Source organism: Nuphar pumila, chromosome 5 (genome assembly GCF_984573655.1).
Source record: "Nuphar pumila chromosome 5, dmNupPumi1.hap1.1, whole genome shotgun sequence".
NCBI classification, from domain to species: domain Eukaryota; kingdom Viridiplantae; phylum Streptophyta; class Magnoliopsida; order Nymphaeales; family Nymphaeaceae; genus Nuphar; species Nuphar pumila.
In genome coordinates, this window is record NC_143253.1 from 11,868,024 (window position 1) to 11,889,012 (window position 20,989).

General features: G+C 41.8%; 1 protein-coding gene across 1 annotated transcript in view; it reads right to left on the reverse strand.

Moving 5' to 3' along the window:
• The window catches only part of LOC149836796 (ATP-dependent zinc metalloprotease FTSH 9, chloroplastic/mitochondrial-like), a 100,920-nt gene that overhangs the window by 34,029 nt on the left and 45,902 nt on the right, over positions 1 to 20,989 (reverse strand). The window contains exon 7 of the mRNA XM_090005586.1: positions 8,356 to 8,406. Within this exon, the coding sequence (XP_089861712.1) occupies positions 8,356 to 8,406 (51 nt within the window). The remainder of the gene's footprint in view (positions 1 to 8,355; positions 8,407 to 20,989) is intronic.

A 20,989-nucleotide genomic window follows, 5' to 3' on the forward strand; every position in this document is an offset into this window, starting at 1 on the left:
GATGTAATAAACAGAATTTATATATATATATATATATATATATATATATATATATATATATATATATATATATATATATATGTATGTATATATATATATAATAGGTACATTTTAACAGTATTTGGGTCCAAAAAAATTTAGTTAGAGTTATAACCTTAAATTTTTGTTAATTATGTGAATTTATACTTAATTTTCTGAGTTTGGGGCTGGGATCCACGTTTCGGATCCAGAATCCATAAAAGGGGTCCACATAGAATATCATATATATAGAAATATAAAATATATTACATAAATTAAACTTAGCGTGTAGATTTGCGGTTGGACCCATTTGGATCCGACCTGTGGACCCACTTTGCAAAGTCGTTGCGGATCCAGACCAAGTCTGGATCCCGGGCCTCGAACTTGGGCCGCGTCCTGTGTAAGAAAAAAAATTTGTTTAAGTTAGGTGGCCGCTCCCGATAAGAAGGGCATTAGGGTTCTGAGAACCCTAACGCAGGCCGTATCGATGTGGGGGGGAAGGGGTAGCGCAGCCGCCGGGGTCCTTCCTTTTCGGGGGGGCGGGGGGGGGGGGGGGGGGGGGGGGGGGGCTCTTATAAATCCCCGCCCGAACCCCCTTTCTCTCACGCTCTCTCTTTCCCTCTCAACTCCTTTTCGCTTTCCTCCCTCTCTGTCTCCCTGTCTCTCTCTCCCCCTCATTTTCTCGCTCTCCCTCTCGAAGCCCTTCACGGCGGCGGAGCAGTCAAAGCCGGCGGACCTCTCCTCTCGCAGCGGCAACCTCCTCGTCAGAAAAAGATAGGATTCTGTACCTTGGATTTCGGGTGATTGAGTGTGCACGTGTGTGTGTGTGGGAGTCCAAGAACCCCAAATCGGAAAAAGGGTTTTTTTTTTTGTTCTTCAGATTGTTATACTGATGAAGGGTGTTGTCAAACCCTAAACCGAAAACCCCAAATCCATGATTTGGGGGTTTCGGATTTTCAATATGAGGGAGGGGTTTGGGTTTCAGATTCTTGCTTAGAGTGGGGGCTTTCAATTTCTGGATTTTCAATATGAGGGAGGGGTTTGGGTTTCAGATTCTTGCTTAGAGTGGGGGCTTTCAATTTCTGATAAAGGGGAGAGGGGCGGTAACTTCTTTTTTTTCATGTTGTAGGTTTTACTATGTTTTCTGCATTGTGCCTGTCTCAAATATGCTTTAGTGTTACTCAGTTTGTCTACATGTGCCAAACCTTTGGCCAGCGCAGGACATTAGTTCTGCACGTAGGTGCTACCGATTAGGGAATTGATATTGTTGTTTTAGGAAGTTAGCATTGAACCACCTACTTGCCTAATCTGAATTGGTAGGACACGGTGGGATGCAAATACACATGAAATTAGATTTTTTTTTGTATTATGGGTTAGGATAGACTTTGTGTATTTGCCAGATTCCAAACTTATTCCTTTCTTCTATGTTCCTGTATACGTTGCTTTTTCTCGATAGGCATGTCCAATTAGATTTGAAATGACCAGGGGGATTTATAATCTGATTTGAAATGTTGCCCATATAACTAAGGTGCGGTTGTTCCGGACCCTGCGTTGAGATCATTGCCATGAACCAAGTAACCATGTTTGTTTGTTTTTATGATGAATATCTCTTGATTTTGGTTGTAGTGAGATTTATCTGTGTGATCTCTGGTGGAAATTCCTGATGCATTGGTGGTTTCGGAATAAATGTAATTTTTTTAGGGACATACCAACTGCATAAATGCCTTGGAAAGGATATGTAGAGGGGGGGTTTGGGGAGCAGTAACTGTAGGGTATTGTGTTTCAAACCATGCAATATATTACCTCACGACCATAGGCGTGAACTTAAGTTATTCAAATCTCTGATCTGTGTATGTGAGTTGGGGGTTATTCTGAAGTAATTTTGATTTTCGGATACACATAATGTGAATATAATCAGAATGTATGCTATCTGATCTGCTTGCTTTGTTTTAAGGCTTATTCCACTCTGCTTGCATTTTGGTCTTTAGAAATACGATCAGATCTCCAATCGTGGTGTGTGCGTGGGATGTACCCTAGAGCCCATTCAAAATCTGATGTGCTTAGCTCAACCTAGCAAAATACACTGACCTGTGCATTAAGTTATGCACTTCAGGTTAGCATGTCACCTGTTATGAATTTGTAGTGAGTATAGGATGAAAATTTGGACTGGGAAATACTAAACAAAGTTATAATTAAATTTATGAACTCTGCAAAGTACTTTGGTTAGGAAATTATATTAATTATTTTTCAGATTTCAACATACATTTGATTTAATAGTTTTACAGGGGTGTTTTCCTTTTTACTGATGGGTCTGAACTGACAAGGTACCCCTGTATGTACAGACCTTCATACAGACCTTCATCTGAGTCATTATAATAGAGGGACTAAACTCCGTGTATTAATATCTTAGTCCTTCAAAAAGTTCCTGAATGTTAATTCCTGTAAGTAGGAACACTGAACACTTCTGTTTTACTTGTAAAAGGGCATGTGAGATGTCCATTTTGTAAGGAAACGGCTTTGAATATATAAGGTTCAATAATGAACCAATACACATGCACATGAAGTGCGAATATACCCACTAAAGGGGAAAACACAAGCACATAATGTGCTAACACATAAACCCACAAAGGGGCAAAAATGCCTATAAGGCATAAGTTAATATTATTGAAGAGAGGAAGGGTGTAACACCCATTACATGGAGCAAAAGCTCCTCCAAAGGAGTGAGTAAATTACAAGGAGGAGACCCCTATTTATAACACAAGAAAGGAGCCACATAGGGGGCTCCCAAAGGAGTTGTTGGGAGCCCCCAACGGTCACATTTGTGACCGTTGGGGGCTCCCCAACGACTCTTTGGGGAGCCTCCCTAGGTGGCGCAAACCACAAAAAATGAAAAAGAAAAAAAGAAAAAGAAAAGTAAAATTACAAACACATTCCAAATGGAATATGCGTTAAAAAAGGGAAAATGACTAAACTACCCCTATGCCTAATAATAGAAAAATATATATTTTATATATATAATTAGGAAGATACATATGCATATATACCATATATGTATATGTATCATCCTTTATATATATATAATATACAAAGATTGAATGATACATTTTAACACATTATGCCAAAGAAAGATTTTTATTTGTTCAGTGTTGGGAGTTGGAATGCAATCAGATTCTATGAATTTCTTTTTAAATGTGATAGTTGTGGAAAACTAGTTGCTACACAAGATGAAATCTGCCTGGGTTTGACTGCTTCCGGTAGAAGAGTTGTGAGACATATTAAAGAAATGTCATTTATTGAAATTGTTTGTTGCATGCAGTCAAATTATGTGAATTATTGTTCCTTGGTCCACTGTGAATTCAAAATGAATGATAGGGTGTTGGTAGTTGCGGAAAACAGTTCTTGCACAAGATGAAATTGGTCTGAGATTTAACTGCTTACTATAAAAAAGTTGTAAACATGTTTATCTTGGCCATATTCTTGGCTTATTAAAGTCCATAAGCAAGCCAATTCCATTGTTGTTTTATGTACGTTTCATATTTTGTTTTCATTATATAGTGCAATCTGCTTTGGAAAAGTATTCTGAATATAGGTTTGTGATGAAAAATTCTGAAATTTGCATATCTAGACTATGCATCGAGTGATCACTGAATTTATTAAACTTCCTATAAACACCTTAATACAAAGGAGTGATTGTTTGTGCCCTACTCATATATAATGTTAAGTTCAAGATCGAGTAAAAATAGAATTATGATTGATGAAATGAATGTTGGTATGTAGCCTTACACTTACTTTTATGTAATTAACTTGGAAGGGTAACGTACCTACAATTCTCAAAGAAAGAACTCATAACCGAGAATGCAGGTCGGTGTGGTGGGGGCACAAGAGTTGTCAAGCCAGGGATTTGAGGGTTCCGCGAGGGCCCTCTGAGTTCATAATAAGACTACACAAGTAAATTGAAATATAATAATTGTTGCCCGACTGGTTTAAAGGCACCGGAGCATTCGTGCTTGACTGGTTTAAAGGCAACAGAGCACTCTGAGTGGGTTTGTGCAATCAATATGAAAAAAAAATGGAATGTGTATACCTTGGTAAATGGCTAAGGTTGGGAACTACTACTATGGTAGTAGACGGTAGTTGGGGAAAATTGCCCCTATACTTCGAGAAATTTAAATAAATGAAAAGATCAACCTACTCAGATTCGGGCTTACCTCGGAGAGAGTAGGCAGTACAAAACTCTGGAGACATGTGTTTAATGGTTTCGAGCGAAAATGACTCATTGGTCCCAGTCCTCGGAGTTGGGAGGACCCGGACTACCAATGTGTCCTAGGTGGTAGCTCTTTATTCTTCTGCAGAAGTTAGGGATGCATCCTGTTTTGGTTTGGCCTTTAGAAGGTTCTCTCGGCTATTGGCCGCTCTTTTGAGATTTCAGTTTCAGTTAGAACGTTCGAGTTAATAAAATATCTTTGAATAATACACTCCTGAATATTCTTTTCTGAAATGGTTGCCTTGGCTTGCGTGTACCCGCGGGATAAATAAAAATAAACATTAATTAGAAACATTTTAGATATCACTCTGAGTAGAATTACTAGAGTTACAGTCTCACAGTTGAATAATCATTTCAGAATGTATCTCTTTACTTTTAGCATGCTGCAGATTTGGTAACATGTGAGATATTTGATTTCTGTTGATGTGTAGTCGTTAGCTAAATGATGTACATGTTACTGTTGTTTCTTTTACTTGTTCTTGTATATGCTGAAAATCACACACGACACCCACATCACATACTTGACACATGATATACCTGCAAGAAAAATTACAGTACTTCCTACTTAGACAGTTGTAGTCTAATTTCTATAAATTTATCATTTTTCAGGTGAAGAATAGAGTTTATGAGCGACTGCAGGATGAAGCTTCAATCGAGACTTTGGATTTACTGTTCCCGGGATAGTTTGAGTTCATTTTTATTTAGTTAAACATGTCATTAAAACTCTGATGTTATTATTCATTGATAATAAAATGAAATAAATGTTTTGGTTGGCTCTCCATTGTAATGTTCCGGAATGTTTAACCTTATAGTATTACTTGTTTCCGCTGTTAAAAAAAAAATCTTCCAAAAATTTGGGTTAAAATTTCGGGGCGTTACAGGAACTCATTTTCTTACACTCCAGACGACATACGATTTATCTGATAAATGCTTAGTTAAACTACATCTGCCCAAAGCACTTTGGGTACCTCTCCTCCAAACAAAAGAGTTCTTATTGTTTCCAAGATATGTCTGTTTTTTCTCTCAGCTATACCATTTTGCTCAGGAGTGTAAGGACAAGACTTTTGATGAATCAAACCTCTTTTGCAAGAATTTTTCAAAGACATACGCAGAGTTTTGATCTTAGCTGCAAATTGATTATCAACCATTACACAAAAATTCTTAAAGATTTCAAAAAAGTCACTTCTATTTTTCATAAAATATATCCATGTAAACCTTATCATCTATAAAAGTCACAAAATAGGATGATCCTCCCTTTGACACAACAGGAAAAGGACCTCATACATTTTAATGTACCAAATCAAGAGGATTTTCTGATTCCCTATCACTAAACTTGAATAGCAAAGCATGACTCTTGGTCAATCTACAACTCACACAATCTTTAACATGATTTAACACAACTAGCTTAAATTTTTCAAAACTTTTTGAGGACACTAAACTTTACAACCTAGAGCTCGAAATATGCCCCAGTCTCTAGTGCCACAAAACAGATTCATCCAAAACAGAAGCTCCATATCCAGTTTGAACTCCCTCGTATCAATCCAATCTAGATAGTACAAATCTCTTTTTATATGGCCAATCACATTCTTCTTCCCTGACGACTGATCATGCACAACACAACCAGCAGAAGAAAAGATGACATTACAGTTAAGTTTGGTAATTTGACCCACATAAATAAGATTCGTAAGAAAAGATAGAACATGATAAACTTGGAAAGATTGAATTTACTACCATTTGCAGTAATAGAACCTACTCTTGAGACAGACATAGAAGAACCATTTGCAATGTAAAAGGTGTCACTGCAGGGACGACAGTCGACTAAGACAGACTCATGAGGTGTCATATGACATGAAGCCCCAGAGTCTATTAGCCAACCAGAGGAAAAAATTGAGATACCTTAGAAAGCAGTACCAGAAGAGGAGGCAGGAGTGGCTCAGGAAAGACCAATGGCTGATTGAGCAAGAAGTTGTTAATGTTGGATCTGATGTTGAATTTTCTGCTGAACCTGCTCTAATCTCTGAAGCTGCCCACTACCCATTACTTCACCACCAACTGATGAAGAACCACCTGACTGCTCCTCCTTGAGCATTACACCCTCACTCTCAGTAAAAGCCGCATATGCACCACCCTTCTTTCTAAGAATGGAACAATAATTCTTCATATAACCAAAACCCTTGCAATAGTGACACTGAACAGAGCTAAGGTCACCTCTTCCACCAAATCTCATCTCCCCTCGTCCTCCAGTCCTACCACCACCTGTTTCACCCATTCTTCCACCTATTTGCCTGGAGACAGCCATGACATTATCCCTATAAGAGAATGAACCAAGAAACTTTATCTTAGTCTCTTCTGCAATTAATTGAGCAATGACTTGGGTTACAGATGGTAAGTGAGAACGATACAAGATGGCACTTGTCCCATCAAATTCTGGTTTAAGAGCCATGAGAAATTCAATAAGTCTGTTAGTCTCCTTATGCTGATCAAGGATCCCCAAACAAGTTTGACATGAAGTGCAAGATACACATTTCGTACACTTCTCACATTTCTTCTGCCCCTCCATCAGTGCAAGAGCATCCCAGATTCTCTGTATATCAGAGTAGAATTCTTCAATTGACTTACTTCCCTGTTGCATACTTCTCGACTCTTGAGTGAGTTGATAATGTTTTGCCCAATTCTCTTGTTTATAGACTTGCCTGAGATATGTCCAAGTTTCTTTTGCCTCATGAAATTTTAAAATATTCATGGCAATTCTCGGTTTCATGGACCAAAGAATCCAAGCTTTGACTTTCGCATTGTTCATAACTCATTCCTCTATAGACTTATCAGAGCCCTCATTAGAGGCTTTCGGTTTTATTTTTGAACCATCTAAATAGCATCCCAACCATTTTCCAACCACCACTGCTTCAAAAAAAAATCAACCCAATATGTATACTTGGTCTCATTTAACTTGACTAGGATTATTTGAATCCCTTCCTTCTCTATGATACCACTCGCAATAAATATTACCAAGAAAGTCAAAGGGATTGAGTTTACCAACAAAATAAAGAACTAGAGGCACTTCAAGAGTCAAATGGATAACACATGGCACAAATGAGCCCCTCAATATGCTGATTTAGGCCTGAAATTTCTAAGTCCACACAAATGCAGACACCTTGAAAAAAGCCAAAGAATAACTTATCGCAAGCTAAAATGCCCCAAATCTTGTTCAAAAACACAATAACCACAATCAATATCACCAAGACCCTTCACAAACCACTTTCACACAAATCTTACACCAAATAACAATGACCCAACACTGTACCACAGTGAATCCGAACCAAAACTGCAATAAAAGGGGTTACCACAAGCTAGACCAACACAAAACTTCGATAGAACGCTCCCAAAATGAAAAACAAGAGCACCACACCACCAAAATAATGTTTCTAGGTCAAAAACGACCTAGAAGCATCCAATATGGGCCTTAAATAACCACAGATTGAGCAAAAAACCCAAATGTGGTTACTGTTCAAGCCTCTTTTGAAAAATCGGAAGAAAAAACATATTAAATCAACCATGCCTCCAACGAAGATGATTTTTACACAAAAATCATCTAAAATGATGATCTATCTAGTGCTGCCTTCAGATGTGCCAAATCTCAAACGTTCGTACGACACGACCCTTCAAAGATGACATCAGCAGGCCTTCACGCAGCTTCAGGATGAACCCTCCTCTCAGGAACTCATTGATACCATGTTTAAACGTCCAGAAAAATGAGGGAGGTTAGTGTTAGAGGAGGAGAAGGCAACACAAAGGAGAGAATAGAATGTTCTATTCCATAGCATTCGTAAATGAGAGCTCATTACAAAAATAAGGGGTCGACCTTACTAGAGACATCAAAAAGAAAAGAAATACAAAAGACTAGTATACCCCTTGTTTACAGGGTATGTACACATTAGTCTAACAAGTTACTTTACATAAAATTATGATATACTATATTATATAGACTTTTAATACTACCAAGCACAAATAGTCATATTAAGAAAAAAAGGACGTTAAAATAATAAAGTACTAAAGAATCTTATGAAATTCCTCACCTTTGCAAGAAGAGTCTTTCCAGTCCCAGGTGCCCCAGTTAGAAGAATGCCCTGCAAGATAAGTGTCATCCTCATATGAGGGATTTAATGGAAAAGGATTAAAGTAAATGGAACTGCTGACCTTAAAACAATATCCATGCAATGTCGTGTTAAAAGCAGTTGATACAGATAACAATGTACTACAATAACTTAAATGTCAATGCCTTACACACACTACTGATAAAAGTTCATCTTCTAGTTCTAAAGCTTGCTGCTAATGAGTCAATGCCCTACAAAAAATACCGATAAAAGTTCATTTCCTAGTTCTAAAGTTTGTTGCTAATTAGTAATTAGTTATCAAGTAAAGAGGGCATGCCTGACTCCACATATCACACCATTTACAAGTGGAGATGAAAAGACTCATGGTTTCCCTCAGTCCACTATTGATACCAAAGAGCAGATTAAGTGCAACACACTTTTGTACAAACTTTTATCTGACCAAATGAACAATTAAAGTTTTAATTTAAGGCCCAAGAACAAAACAGTTACATAATTTTACCATAGAGCAAATAAAATGCTGAATACATTCAAATAACCAACAATCCACTACATCAACCACCAAATTATCTTCATAGCAAAATGCAAGTTCTAAAGCACTTATCAGACTAACAAAATTTGGTAGTAACCATACTCAAGGAGTAAACACCTGAATAGCAGTAACCATCTTAAGAAGTGTGAATAAGGGAGAGAATTAATGGCTTCAAACTTTCAATCACCCATGCAATTATTTGCTATGGATTGAGGCCATAAAGAAGAAACCAAGAAGGCTATGTCACATGGATTCAGATGTGGGGACGGGACATGATGTGGATACGCTTGGTACAACTGAATAATTTTCAAAAATTAGGACATGGTGACATGGCCATATACACACATATCCGTATGTGTGTATAAAGCAACAATTCTAAATCACTATAATTTAAAAAATCAAATAATAAAACTAAGTTGAAATTGAAATATACTTAATTGATGACAACTTTTAAAAGTATAAAACTCAAGTGACTACAAAATAAGTAAATATGATCATAAAAGGAAATAGATAAAGTTAATGACACAATGTTGACTATGCATGAAGCTGGTTTAACCGAATCCATGCACTGTCTTGGAATGTCCATGAAGTGTCTGCGGGTCGTGTCATGTCCACATGGGATACACAAGCTAAGTGAAGCGTCCGCATGACATAGCAAGAAGGTGTCACTAAACACTAAAGACAAAAGATAATGTCACAAAGTGACTAGAAAATGCACAAGCACACAAGCAATAGGCCACTAATGGGCAATAATACAACAAGCCACAAAGTGGCAACAAACATAAAATGAGAAAGAGAACTAAAAAATATAGGAACTTTTATAGAAAAAGCTTCAAGAAATACATGGGGCAAAGCCCCTTATTTATACACAAATGGGACCAAGGAGAGGCGCCCATAGAGTCGTTGGAGGGGTCCAACGACTCTATGGTGGACCCCTCCTATGATGCAATAAAGTAAAAAAAAAAAAAGATGATAAGTTAGTGAACTAATCAGATGATGATAAGGAGTGTGATCTGCTAAAGGAGTTCCAGCATTGGCTCTCATCTTCGCGTTGATTACTTTTGGAGTTTTCACTTTCTTTTCGTCAGTTAATCCAGACCGAGCAATAATGTCTGATGTAAGCTTCATCAGAGATAAAACATACCCCCTAAGGGAATATGCAACTTCAATCCCTAAAAAATACCTTAGAAAACCAAGGTCAGACATATCAAATTTTTCTTTGAGAATATTTTTACTAAGCTCAATGCTCTTTTTATCATTTTCAGTGATGATCATATCATCAACATATAACAATAAGATAGTTATGTGATCTCCTGTAGTCTTAACAAATAAAGCAGTATCAGTATAACAAGAGGAAAAACCATTAGCAAGAACAACTTTGCTAAAAAGATCATACCAAGCTTTTGAAGCTTGTTTGAGACCATAAAGAGCTTTGTTAAGTTTTAGAACGTTTCCTTTACCAATCTCAAGACCCGGTGGAGGATCCATACACACTTCTTCACAAAGATTTCCATTTAAGAAGGCATTTTTAACATCAAGTTGATAGATAGGCCATTGTTTAATAGATGCTAAAGCGATCAAAGTTCGTACACTAGTCATCCTAGCTACCGGGGCAAAAGTTTCCACATAATTGATTTCACTCTCATTTCTTCTTTATTCTCATCTCTCCTCTTCTTAGGGCAAAACGGCTTTATGTATCCCAGTTCGTTACAAAAGTGACATTATTTTCTTCATGTTCTCATGTTCATTGAAAGTTTTTTTTTAAATGTGGTGGCTTGTAAGGATGAGTGTTGGATCCTAGTCTAGACATCGCCAACACAGTGTCCTCGCTTTTGGAGGCATTCTTCTTAAGTTTATTCTCCTTCATAGTTAGCTCTTCCAATGTTTCAATAATACTAAGAACACTCCCCAGTGAAGAGCTTATTTGGTGATCTCAAACTTGAGCCTAAATAGAAGTGCTACGCTTGAATATGCTTCTCACAAAGCTCAATGTCTAAAGGACAATGTCATTCGGGCACGAGAAGAGCAAGTTCATCTCAAAGAAGGGACATAGCATTATGATATTCACGAATGCTCATATTCCCTTGTGTCATCGTCCCCACTGTCTTAAAGATTGCATATATGTGCAATATCCTTGAGGGAATACAAATCATGAATGGCTTCATTGGCATAGTCAAACTTAGCCAAACTCGAGCGCTTGTTGATGTCCACGCTATTTATAAGCCATGACATAATTTTTGAATGGTTCATCTTTCATTCCTTCCACTTGATTTCATAATCTGCTACGACTTTATTCATTTCTTCTCCTTGGAGAGCCACTTCATTCCTGTTATCAGTCTTAGTGAGGACTAATTTAGGTTCCTTCTTGGTACCATCCACTAGCCCCCATAGACCTTTGCCCCATATGTGGTGCTTTACAATGGATGCCCACATAACGGAGTTGGTGTTGTTAAGCTTCACAAGAATGGCGGCTATAATCTCCTTGTCTTCCATGATGACAAAGAGATGAGCACAAAGGAGAGAAGATAGTAAAAGAAGCACGATCACACTAGCTCCTCGATCTCAAGATCTTCAAGGTCCAAGAGCACGAGGCTTAGAACACTCACATAAAAAAGTATTAATTTTATTAATGACTCATAAAATGAACACAAAATGCATTAAAAAATAAGAGGGGAAGATCTCCTTATATATACACAAGATGGAAAGATGGAAGCCAACTAGTCGTTTCTAGCGTAAGACTAGCTTTAACAGCTAGTCAACCCATGTTGACTACTACAAAAAAGTACAAAAAGAAGAATAAATAAAAAAAAAATATCCCTATTCTATCCGAATAACAAAATAAAAATAATATATATGTATATAACTATATATGTATATATACATACATTGCTATGTACACACACACACACACATATATATATATAATATGTACAAAAAACAACTATATACATCACAATAATATGTACATTTAACAGTCGTGTCTAGAAATATACTCTTTACAGTTTCTGGATCAAAGCACTTGCCTTATGGTCATCTACATGGTCAAGAATAATCACAGAAGTGTATCCATAATTCACTTGTTTAAATAGCTATAGACAGATGGATCATATTTGTAACTTATTCTGTGATAAGGTGTTTTATTGTTAAAGCATGTATTCTAAATAACTAAAGATTTAATCATCGATTGTACTGAGAAATTAGTGTTCACATTACCACATATAATTAAATCAATTAGTGTGCCCTTACTATTGAACAAGACCAGGGGGGCAGGAGTGTTTTTCTTCTCCAATTGCCTCCTGCTACATAGTTCTTAGATTTTTCATGGTATCAGAGCCAAAAAATCTCAAACTGTGACACATTTTGGTTTCCCATTCTTTTTAATTTTAGTAATATCTTAAGACATCCTGTTCCATCTAGTTTCTTTCTTCTGTTTCATATTTATCTCCTGCTTTCTTGTTTTCTTCTTCTTTATTCCCTCTTCTTTTCTTTTATCCAGCTTTCTTCTATATTCTGGAATCATCGACCTTTGTTCTTGCTTATTCTTCAGTTTCTTTTTCAAAGAAGTTGAACTTTCTTCTCTTTATTCCTTTCTTTTTCTGATCCTATTTTCAGATTTCTTCTTTTCTCCTATTCTCTTAACTGTAACATCAAACCATTGACATCATTTATGATGTCATCCCTAATTACTGCTAACGTACGTCAGCTTCTAGCACTGTTGACAACATCCCTTTCTCGTTCAGCAGTCAGCACATGATTTATTTCATTCTTCTTCATGCTATATCTCACATTTCCCAAGGTTAACATTAAAGAAACCCCCATCAAATTTAATGCTTGAATGGAACAATGGTTCTCTATTTTGATATACAAAACTCTTAAAACACAGATTATGGTGCTCTCTCTCTCTCTCTCTCTCTCTCTCTCTCTCTCTCTCTCTCTCTCTCTCTATATATATATATATATATATATATATATATATATATATATATATAGATAGATAGATAGATAGATAGATAGATATATAGATTCTCACCAGATGCACTTTCTCACCTATTTTCTTGTCTGCCAAGTTTTTCTCAGGTATTACAGCATTCACATCATCAAAAATTAGCCCAAAGAGGCTTGATAGAGATTCCTCAGCAATAATGAGTCAAAACAAATGCAGCATACTACAATGGTGGAAACTGAAAGAGATCCATTATACAACTTGCCTCTGGATATCCTTGATACTCTACTGAGCTGATGGTTGTAGAGAGGGCCCACATGCATCACAGAGAAGGCTAACAAATACACAAATTCTGCCTCCAATAGAATCAAATCTCCATAAAGTCAACACGCAAAATTCTCTATGGTCTAGAGCATCTATGCAAGTGGTATTGGAAGCTCAGAGTCTGGAACCTAAACACAAAGACCTCAGGAAATACACGGGAGTGGAGCACAATCTGTAACAAAAAAGGATTGTCACCGACAATAATCATTCAAAATGAAACTCAAACTCCAAATCTTCCCTTCCGAGCCATCAACACCAAAGCCAACAAGAAAACCTACCACCCAAGCTAAATCGCCAGTGGTTGTCCATCGGACAGAAATCAAGGAACACTCATCAATGAAAAACATAAGGCATAAACAGAAAAGCAACAAAGGCAAGAGAGGAATGGACCTTCAATCAATAAAAGAATCACTATGAACAATTACTGCAGAAAATGAAGCAAGCTCAGAGAAAAGTCGCTAGCAGTGCTAATTTCATCATTTAACGGTGTTTGGGAGCCCTGAATTGGAGGTGGGTTGTGGTTTCCCTAACACTCTGCTATTTGGGAACAGTGTGTTGCAATTTGCGCAACAACTTCTGTTGTTTGGGAGCAGCGATGTTGTCAAATCACTATGTTCAGATGGAGTTAGCAATCTGATGCAGCTCACGTTGAAGGAGGAGAGAAAATAATGGCCCACCGTAAATCGGTGGGGCTGAACTTCTTTATTAAACTCAGAAACGTCTCAATAAACAATGGAAAAATGCAATAAACAGGGAAGAATGCAAAGGAAAACAGGAAATAAGTAAAGGAAAAGGAAAACTGCAGCAAAAGAAAAGTCGGCTGGGCTTCTTTTAATCTTCAATGCCCTTCACGCAACCCTAGACAGGCCTTTTAAAGACTGTCTACTGGATCGGGTCGTGGGTCCAGATTTGGATCCGACCCACGATCCGATTCAGTCCTTCTTTGCAGCTGGTTCTGGGGCGCGTGAGCTCCACCACGCCTGACGTAGGTGCGCAGGGGTACCTCCCTGCGTCGTGGCTCCGTCCCTGCAGGTGAGTCATAGTCACGGGGTCTTTCATCTGCCCTGTGTGGTGGATCGAGTGGCACGATGGGCCCAATCGGGTCCTGCCCTGCATCATACTCCCCTGGTTGGGAAGAAGTCGGCTCTGTCGACTTGTTGTTGCCACAGTAAGCATATAGATCAGCCACGTTAAAAATAGGGGAAATATGCCAATCATCGGGCAGCTCAAGGAGGTAAGCATTCGAACCTAACCGCTGGAGGATCTTAAAGGGGCCATACTTCTTAGGACTTAATTTGTTATAGGTACCAACGGGAAAACGCTCTGGGCGCAGGTATACCCAGACAAGTTGACCGACCTCGAAATGGACATCACGACGACCCTGATCCACGAAAGCTTTGTAGGTCTCGTAGCTTTCGACAAGTTTGGTCCGGACTTGTCTGTGAATGTCACGCATATATTCAACGGCATCAAAGGCATCCGGAGCTGGAGCTGAGAGATCTGACACAGGGGCGAGGTCAACGACATGGGTGAGAGAACGACCATACACTACTTGGAACGGAGATTTACCAGTGGACCGGTTAATGGAGTTGTTATAGGCGAACTCGGCTTGAGGCAGAACGAGATCCCAAGTTTTGACGTTTTCGCCCACTAAGCTCCGTAGCAAATTTCCTAAGGTGCGGTTCACAACTTCGGTTTGACCATCAGTCTGGGGGTGATACGCGCTACTGAACTGGAGCTTAGTTTTTAACAGGGTCCATAACGATTTCCAAAAGTGGCTCATAAAACGCGTGTCGCGATCGGAAGTGATTGTGTGAGGTAGACCGTGGAAACGGGCAACATCTTTGAAATAATATGAAGCGACTAAAGAGGCATCGGTGGTGCGTTTGCACGGAATAAAGATAGCCATTTTGGAGAACCAGTCAACAACTACTAAAATTGAATCAAAACGACGTGGTGTGCGGGGAAGGCCCACGATAAAATCCATGGACACATGCTCCCACGGTCGTTCAGGAATGGGCAGCGGGGTGTACAGACCACTATTCTGACGATGACCCTTGGACACTTGACACACATGACAACCTTGGATAAACTTGACAACATCTTTGCGCATTTTGGGCCAAAAGTATCGTTCATCTAAGAGAGCGAACGTCTTATCATGCCTGAAATGCCCTGCTAACCCACCTTCATGTAATTCAGAAATCAACTGAAGCCTGAGGGAGAAATTGGGTACACATAATTGGTTGCCACGGAAGAGGTAACCGTTATGAATACAAAAACGGGGGTCAAGGTTACGAGCGGAGGAGGTGCATCCTTCCCAGACTTTATGAAAATCAGGGTCCGTAGGGTATAACTCTTTGCATTGTTCCAAACCTATGACCTGCACCGACATAGTCATCAACAGGCTGTTCTTCCTACTAAGAGCGTCAGCCACCTTGTTCAGGGTACCCGATTGATGCCGAAGCGAAAAGGTGTACTCTTGCAAGAAGCTGACCCACTTGGCATGACGGACACTCAACTTTTTCTGACTATTCAGGTACTTCAATGCCTCATAATCCGTGTACAAGACAAATTCCTTGTAAATGAGATAATGCCTCCAATAACGAAGGGCTTGTACAACGGCATAAAACTCAACATCGTAAGTGGAGTATTGGCACCTGGCCTGAGTCAGCTTCTCGCTAAAGAAGGCGACAGACCTACGATTCTGACTCAAGACGGCGCCAATCCCCACTTTAGAGGCATCACATTCAACCTCAAAGACTGCACTAAAATCGGGGAGGGCTAAGACAGGGGCACTGGTCATTTTGTCCTTGATGATCGTAAAGGCTTTGCTCGCCGCTGGCGTCCAATGAAAGCTAGTACCTTTTAGGCACTCCGTGATGGGGGCCATAAGGGTACTAAAATTTCTCACGAAACGTCGGTAAAAGGTGGCTAACCCGTGGAAACTACGAATCTCTCCTATAGTCTTTGGGGTAGGCCAATCGACAATCGCTCGGACTTTAGCAGGGTCGGCCTTGACGCCATCAGAAGACACAATAAACCCTAAGAACACGACACTAGATGTCATAAACTCACACTTCTTGGCATTGGCATACAATTTTTCTTTTCTCAAAATGTCTAAGACTTGACGCAGGTGACTCAAATGATCAGACAATGAAGAACTATAGACCAAGATGTCGTCAAAGTAGACAACAACAAACTTCCCAAGACACGGACGCAAAACTTGGGTCATCATGTTCATGAAGGTACTGGGGGCATTAGACAACCCAAACGGCATGACTAACCACTCGTACAATCCATCACGTGTCTTAAATGTTGTTTTCCACTCGTCTCCCTCGCGTATACGAATCTGATGATATCCGCTTTTTAAATCAATTTTAGAGAAAATGGAGGCCCCGGATAACATATCAAACATATCATCTAGACGAGGAATGGGAAAACGGTATTTGACGGTGATGCGATTGATCGCACGACTATCGACACACATGCGCATGGACCCATCTTTCTTGGAAGTGAGTAAGGCAGGCACGGCACAAGGACTAACACTCTCGCGAATGAAACCCTTTTGCAGTAATTCCTGAACCTGTCTTAACAACTCCGCGTGTTCGGAGGGGTTCATGCGATAAGCGGGAAGGTTGGGTAGACTCGACCCGGGTACAAAATCAATGGCATGCTGAACCACCCTTGTCGAAGGTAATCCATCAGGAAGGTCATCCGGCATAACGTCGCGGAATTCCTCGAGAAGAGGGGCAACATCCGCAGGAATGGACACAGGTGAACTCATCACTGGCTTAGCCACCAGGGCATAACAATAGCCATCTTCCTGGCAGTGGTCCAGGAAAAGCCGGTACGAGAGGCCTGCGAGTCGGGGGACTCGCTCGGGTTTGTCAACTGTGGGGAAACCCGTCTCCCGGATTGGTAGAAGGACGATCTTATGGCCATTAAAGATAAAACAGTAAGTGTTCTTGCGGCCATCGTGAGTGGTCTGGCGATCAAACTGCCAGGGACGTCCCAAAAGAATGTGACACGCATGCATAGGGGCCACATCACACCACACCTCATCGTGGTAGTGTTCCCCCATGGAAAACCGGACTAGGCAACGCTGAGTGATGGGAACCTCATTTCCTTTCTTAAACCAGGCCATCTTATAGGGTTGGGATAACTTTTCGGTGTTGAGTTTCAAGGTAGACACCACACTCTCAGATACCATGTTCTCACATGCTCCGGTGTCAATGATGACATCACAAGCGTGACCTTCACAGTTGCATCGAGTCCTAAAAATGTTATTCCTTAGCCATTTCGATGGGGTCAATTCTCGGGGTGTGGTCAACACATGACGGATGGACAACAAACTTTCGACGTTGCCGTCGAACTCTATAACTCCCCGCTCATCCTCAACCTCAACTAATGAATTGTCCTCACTATCACTCTCACTTGCGGACTCGACAATCCCTTCAACTAGATGGGTGTTCTTGCTCACGGTCAGACACTTGGACGCGACATGTCCTAACTCTTGACACCTAAAGCAACGAAGGGTCGACTCAGTAGGTTTGGTTTTGGACCGGGTGTGGAAAGCTGGACCTGACTGGTCTGATTTGCTAAGGTCGGCCCTAGGTTTTGAGTCACTAGGGGAGCTTGCTCCCCTGGTTGGGAAACTCGGCTTGGGTCGGTTGGAGGGCTCACTACGGGTCGTCCGATATTCCTGCCTCCGCTTCAGCTTGTCCTCGATGTTCATGGCATAACTGCTGGCTTGATCTAATGTTTCGACTGTGACACAACTAAAATCATCAGAGATAGCAGGGCGGAGACCCGAAATGTACCTCGTGACCTGCTGGCGAGCTGTTTCCTCGATTTGCACACGCAGGGAAAGACGATGGAACTCCGCGGTGTACTCTGCTACAGTTCGGGAACCTTGGCACAGGGTCAGGTATTCCTTGTAAGCTCGCTCGGCGTGATCCGACGGCACGAACTTTGACTGCATCAGTCTTTGCATTTCCTCCCACGACTGTACGCGTTCTAATCCCTGCCGCTCCCTTGATCGTTGTAGCTCCACCCACCATGTCTGTGCTAGGCCTCTCAATCGTGTAGAAGCTAACGAAACACGACGGTGTTCAGCAACGGTGTGATAATCGAAGAAAAACTGCACTGCATAAGACCAGTCGAAAAACTGCTCCGCGTCGAATCGCCCCGCAAACTCCGGAAGATCCAATTTCACGCCATAGGTGGAAGAGTGGTCTGGTGGTCTCTGTTGTCGCGGCTCCACTATCCCTGCAGGATGCTCGTTCCAGAAAATGTCATCGTCCCAAGCTGCTTCATTGCCCATATGGTGGTATTGTTCGCCGGGATGCTGGTGCTGTCGATCTCTCCTGATGGGGGGTCGGCGATCAGGGCGCGCCGGTTCCTGCTGACATTGCCTCGGTCGGGTTTGCCCGTGGGCGGGCACCATCTGTGGCCGGTATGGTGGTACTGGAATGACGGGAAGTCCAAGGTTCGGGGGAGGGTTTGGTTAAGGTTCTGGTGCCGGACGGGTAGGATTGGTAGAATAGGGTTGTGGGTTAGGATTATGGTATGGGGCCGGATATTGGGTCGGGTTTTGGGTCAGGTTTGGGTAAACAGGTTGGTCTGGGTTTGGGTATGGGTATGGGTATAGGGGTTGGTGGGTATATGGATGGGTTGACTCGCCCGATGGGATGTGAATCGGGCCCACTCCTACACTACTCGTCGGACCCAGATATGAGTGGGTTGGATCGAGGTTCGAGTTGTAGGGATAAGAAGCTTGGTTTGAACTCGATCCCCGATCCATAGCATTATGGGTCTGGTTTTGACCCGACTCAAATCCAAACTGGAGCTCCGTCCGAGTCCGATATGGGTTAGGGTCGGTCTGAGGTATCTGTTGAGGGTCGGGACTAGTGGGTTGGTTCTGGCTCGGGGCTGCCCGCGAACCGGAACCAACTAGGTAGGCTGGGTAAGGGGTGTCTAGACCCAAACCCGTTCCCTGAGACCCAATGGCTGGTCCCAGTGACACAGGCCTGGGTCCTGTTGCATTACCAATTGGATTGGATCTTCTTGGATCTGGATCCATCAACAAAGGCTCGCCCATTCCAGCTCGCAGGGATGCGGCTACGGAGCCTCCCCGTGTGGGGTCGGGGAAGGAATGCTCGCCTCTCCCAAACTGGACTGATAGGACCGGGCCAGCAGCAGGGTCTAGCGTGACGCTGGGCCCCTGCCGACTCAGCTCACCCTGCAACACAGCCCGAGCGAGTCCCTGCCACGATCCTGGGCCCAGCGCAACACTGGGGCCCTGCAGGCTCGGGCCGACCCTCAGCGCACTTGTTGTTGCGCCTGGCCACGCACCCTGGCCTGCAGGTGGACCCAGCATGCCGCTGGGCCCCTGCAGGCTCGGGTCCACCTGTGAAACAGGCGCAGTCAGCCTTTGCCGGGAGTGGGGTGCTCTTACCAGGGCATCGTTGTTCGGTGGGACCCCCTGGTGTTGTCGCGAGGTGTCTGGACCCTTCGTAGATGCTGAAACAGGCGCGGTCACTCGCTGTAGAGGCATCGGCTGGTGTGATTCAGCCCCTTGGAGGTTCAGATTTGCAAACACGCACTCATCGACGTCAGCACCTGGTATTGCGCACGTTCCCTTTCACGCCTCAAGTGCTGTCAACCAGTCGTCCATCCCATCCAGCCTCTTCGATAGGCCTGCCACATCTCGGGTCACGCGCAACATATTCTCCTAGATTTTTGTCAACACCTCCATGACACGCAGCATGGGATCTTCGCTGCTCGCTTCCTCACGCACTTCGCTTTGTACCGGATCGGCTCCCTCCTCAAGAGCCATACCGCTGATGAAGTTGGAACACCCGCTGCTCTGATACCACTTTGATGCAGCTCACGTTGAAGGAGGAGAGAAAATAATGGCCCACCGTAAATCGGTGGGGCTGAACTTCTTTATTAAACTCAGAAACGTCTCAATAAACAATGGAAAAATGCAATAAACAGGGAAGAATGCAAAGGAAAACAGGAAATAAGTAAAGGAAAAGGAAAACTGCAGCAAAAGAAAAGTCGGCTGGGCTTCTTTTAATCTTCAATGCCCTTCATGCAACCCTAGACAGGCCTTTTAAAGACTGTCTACTGGATCGGGTCGTGGGTCCAGATTTGGATCCAACCCACGATCCGATTCAGTCCTTCTTTGCAGCTGGTTCTGGGGCGCGTGAGCTCCACCACGCCTGACGTAGGTGCGCAGGGGTACCTCCCTGCGTCGTGGCTCCGTCCCTGCAGGTGAGTCATAGTCACGGGGTCTTTCATCTGCCCTGTGTGGTGGATCGAGTGGCACGATGGGCCCAATCGGGTCCTGCCCTGCATCACAATCCAACACCACACTTCAACACCATTCACAAGAGTGTTTTTGGCAAATCCATCCTCAATACCAGATTTTGGCAACACTACATGTTCGCAAAACTATAATTTGGCAACACATGAAAAGGGTGTTTCCATCCCATTGTAAGGATCCCAAACAGAGTCTTAATCAAACTGCAAATTTACAGGGTGCTACAATTTAACTAACAAAATGTATGCAAAGATAAGAAAACAGAAAAGACAACACAGTGCCTCAAGTATCAAGAAAGGTAGGCTTCAAGACGATGCTAGAGTCTTACAGTTATTTACATAATAAAAACCCAGCAAAGTTGCTTTATGTCAAACATAGCAAATAAGCATATGCAAAAGCACCTGCATGAGCACACATACATATGCACATGCACGCGCCCATGGCACAGAAAATAATCAATCATATACAAAAT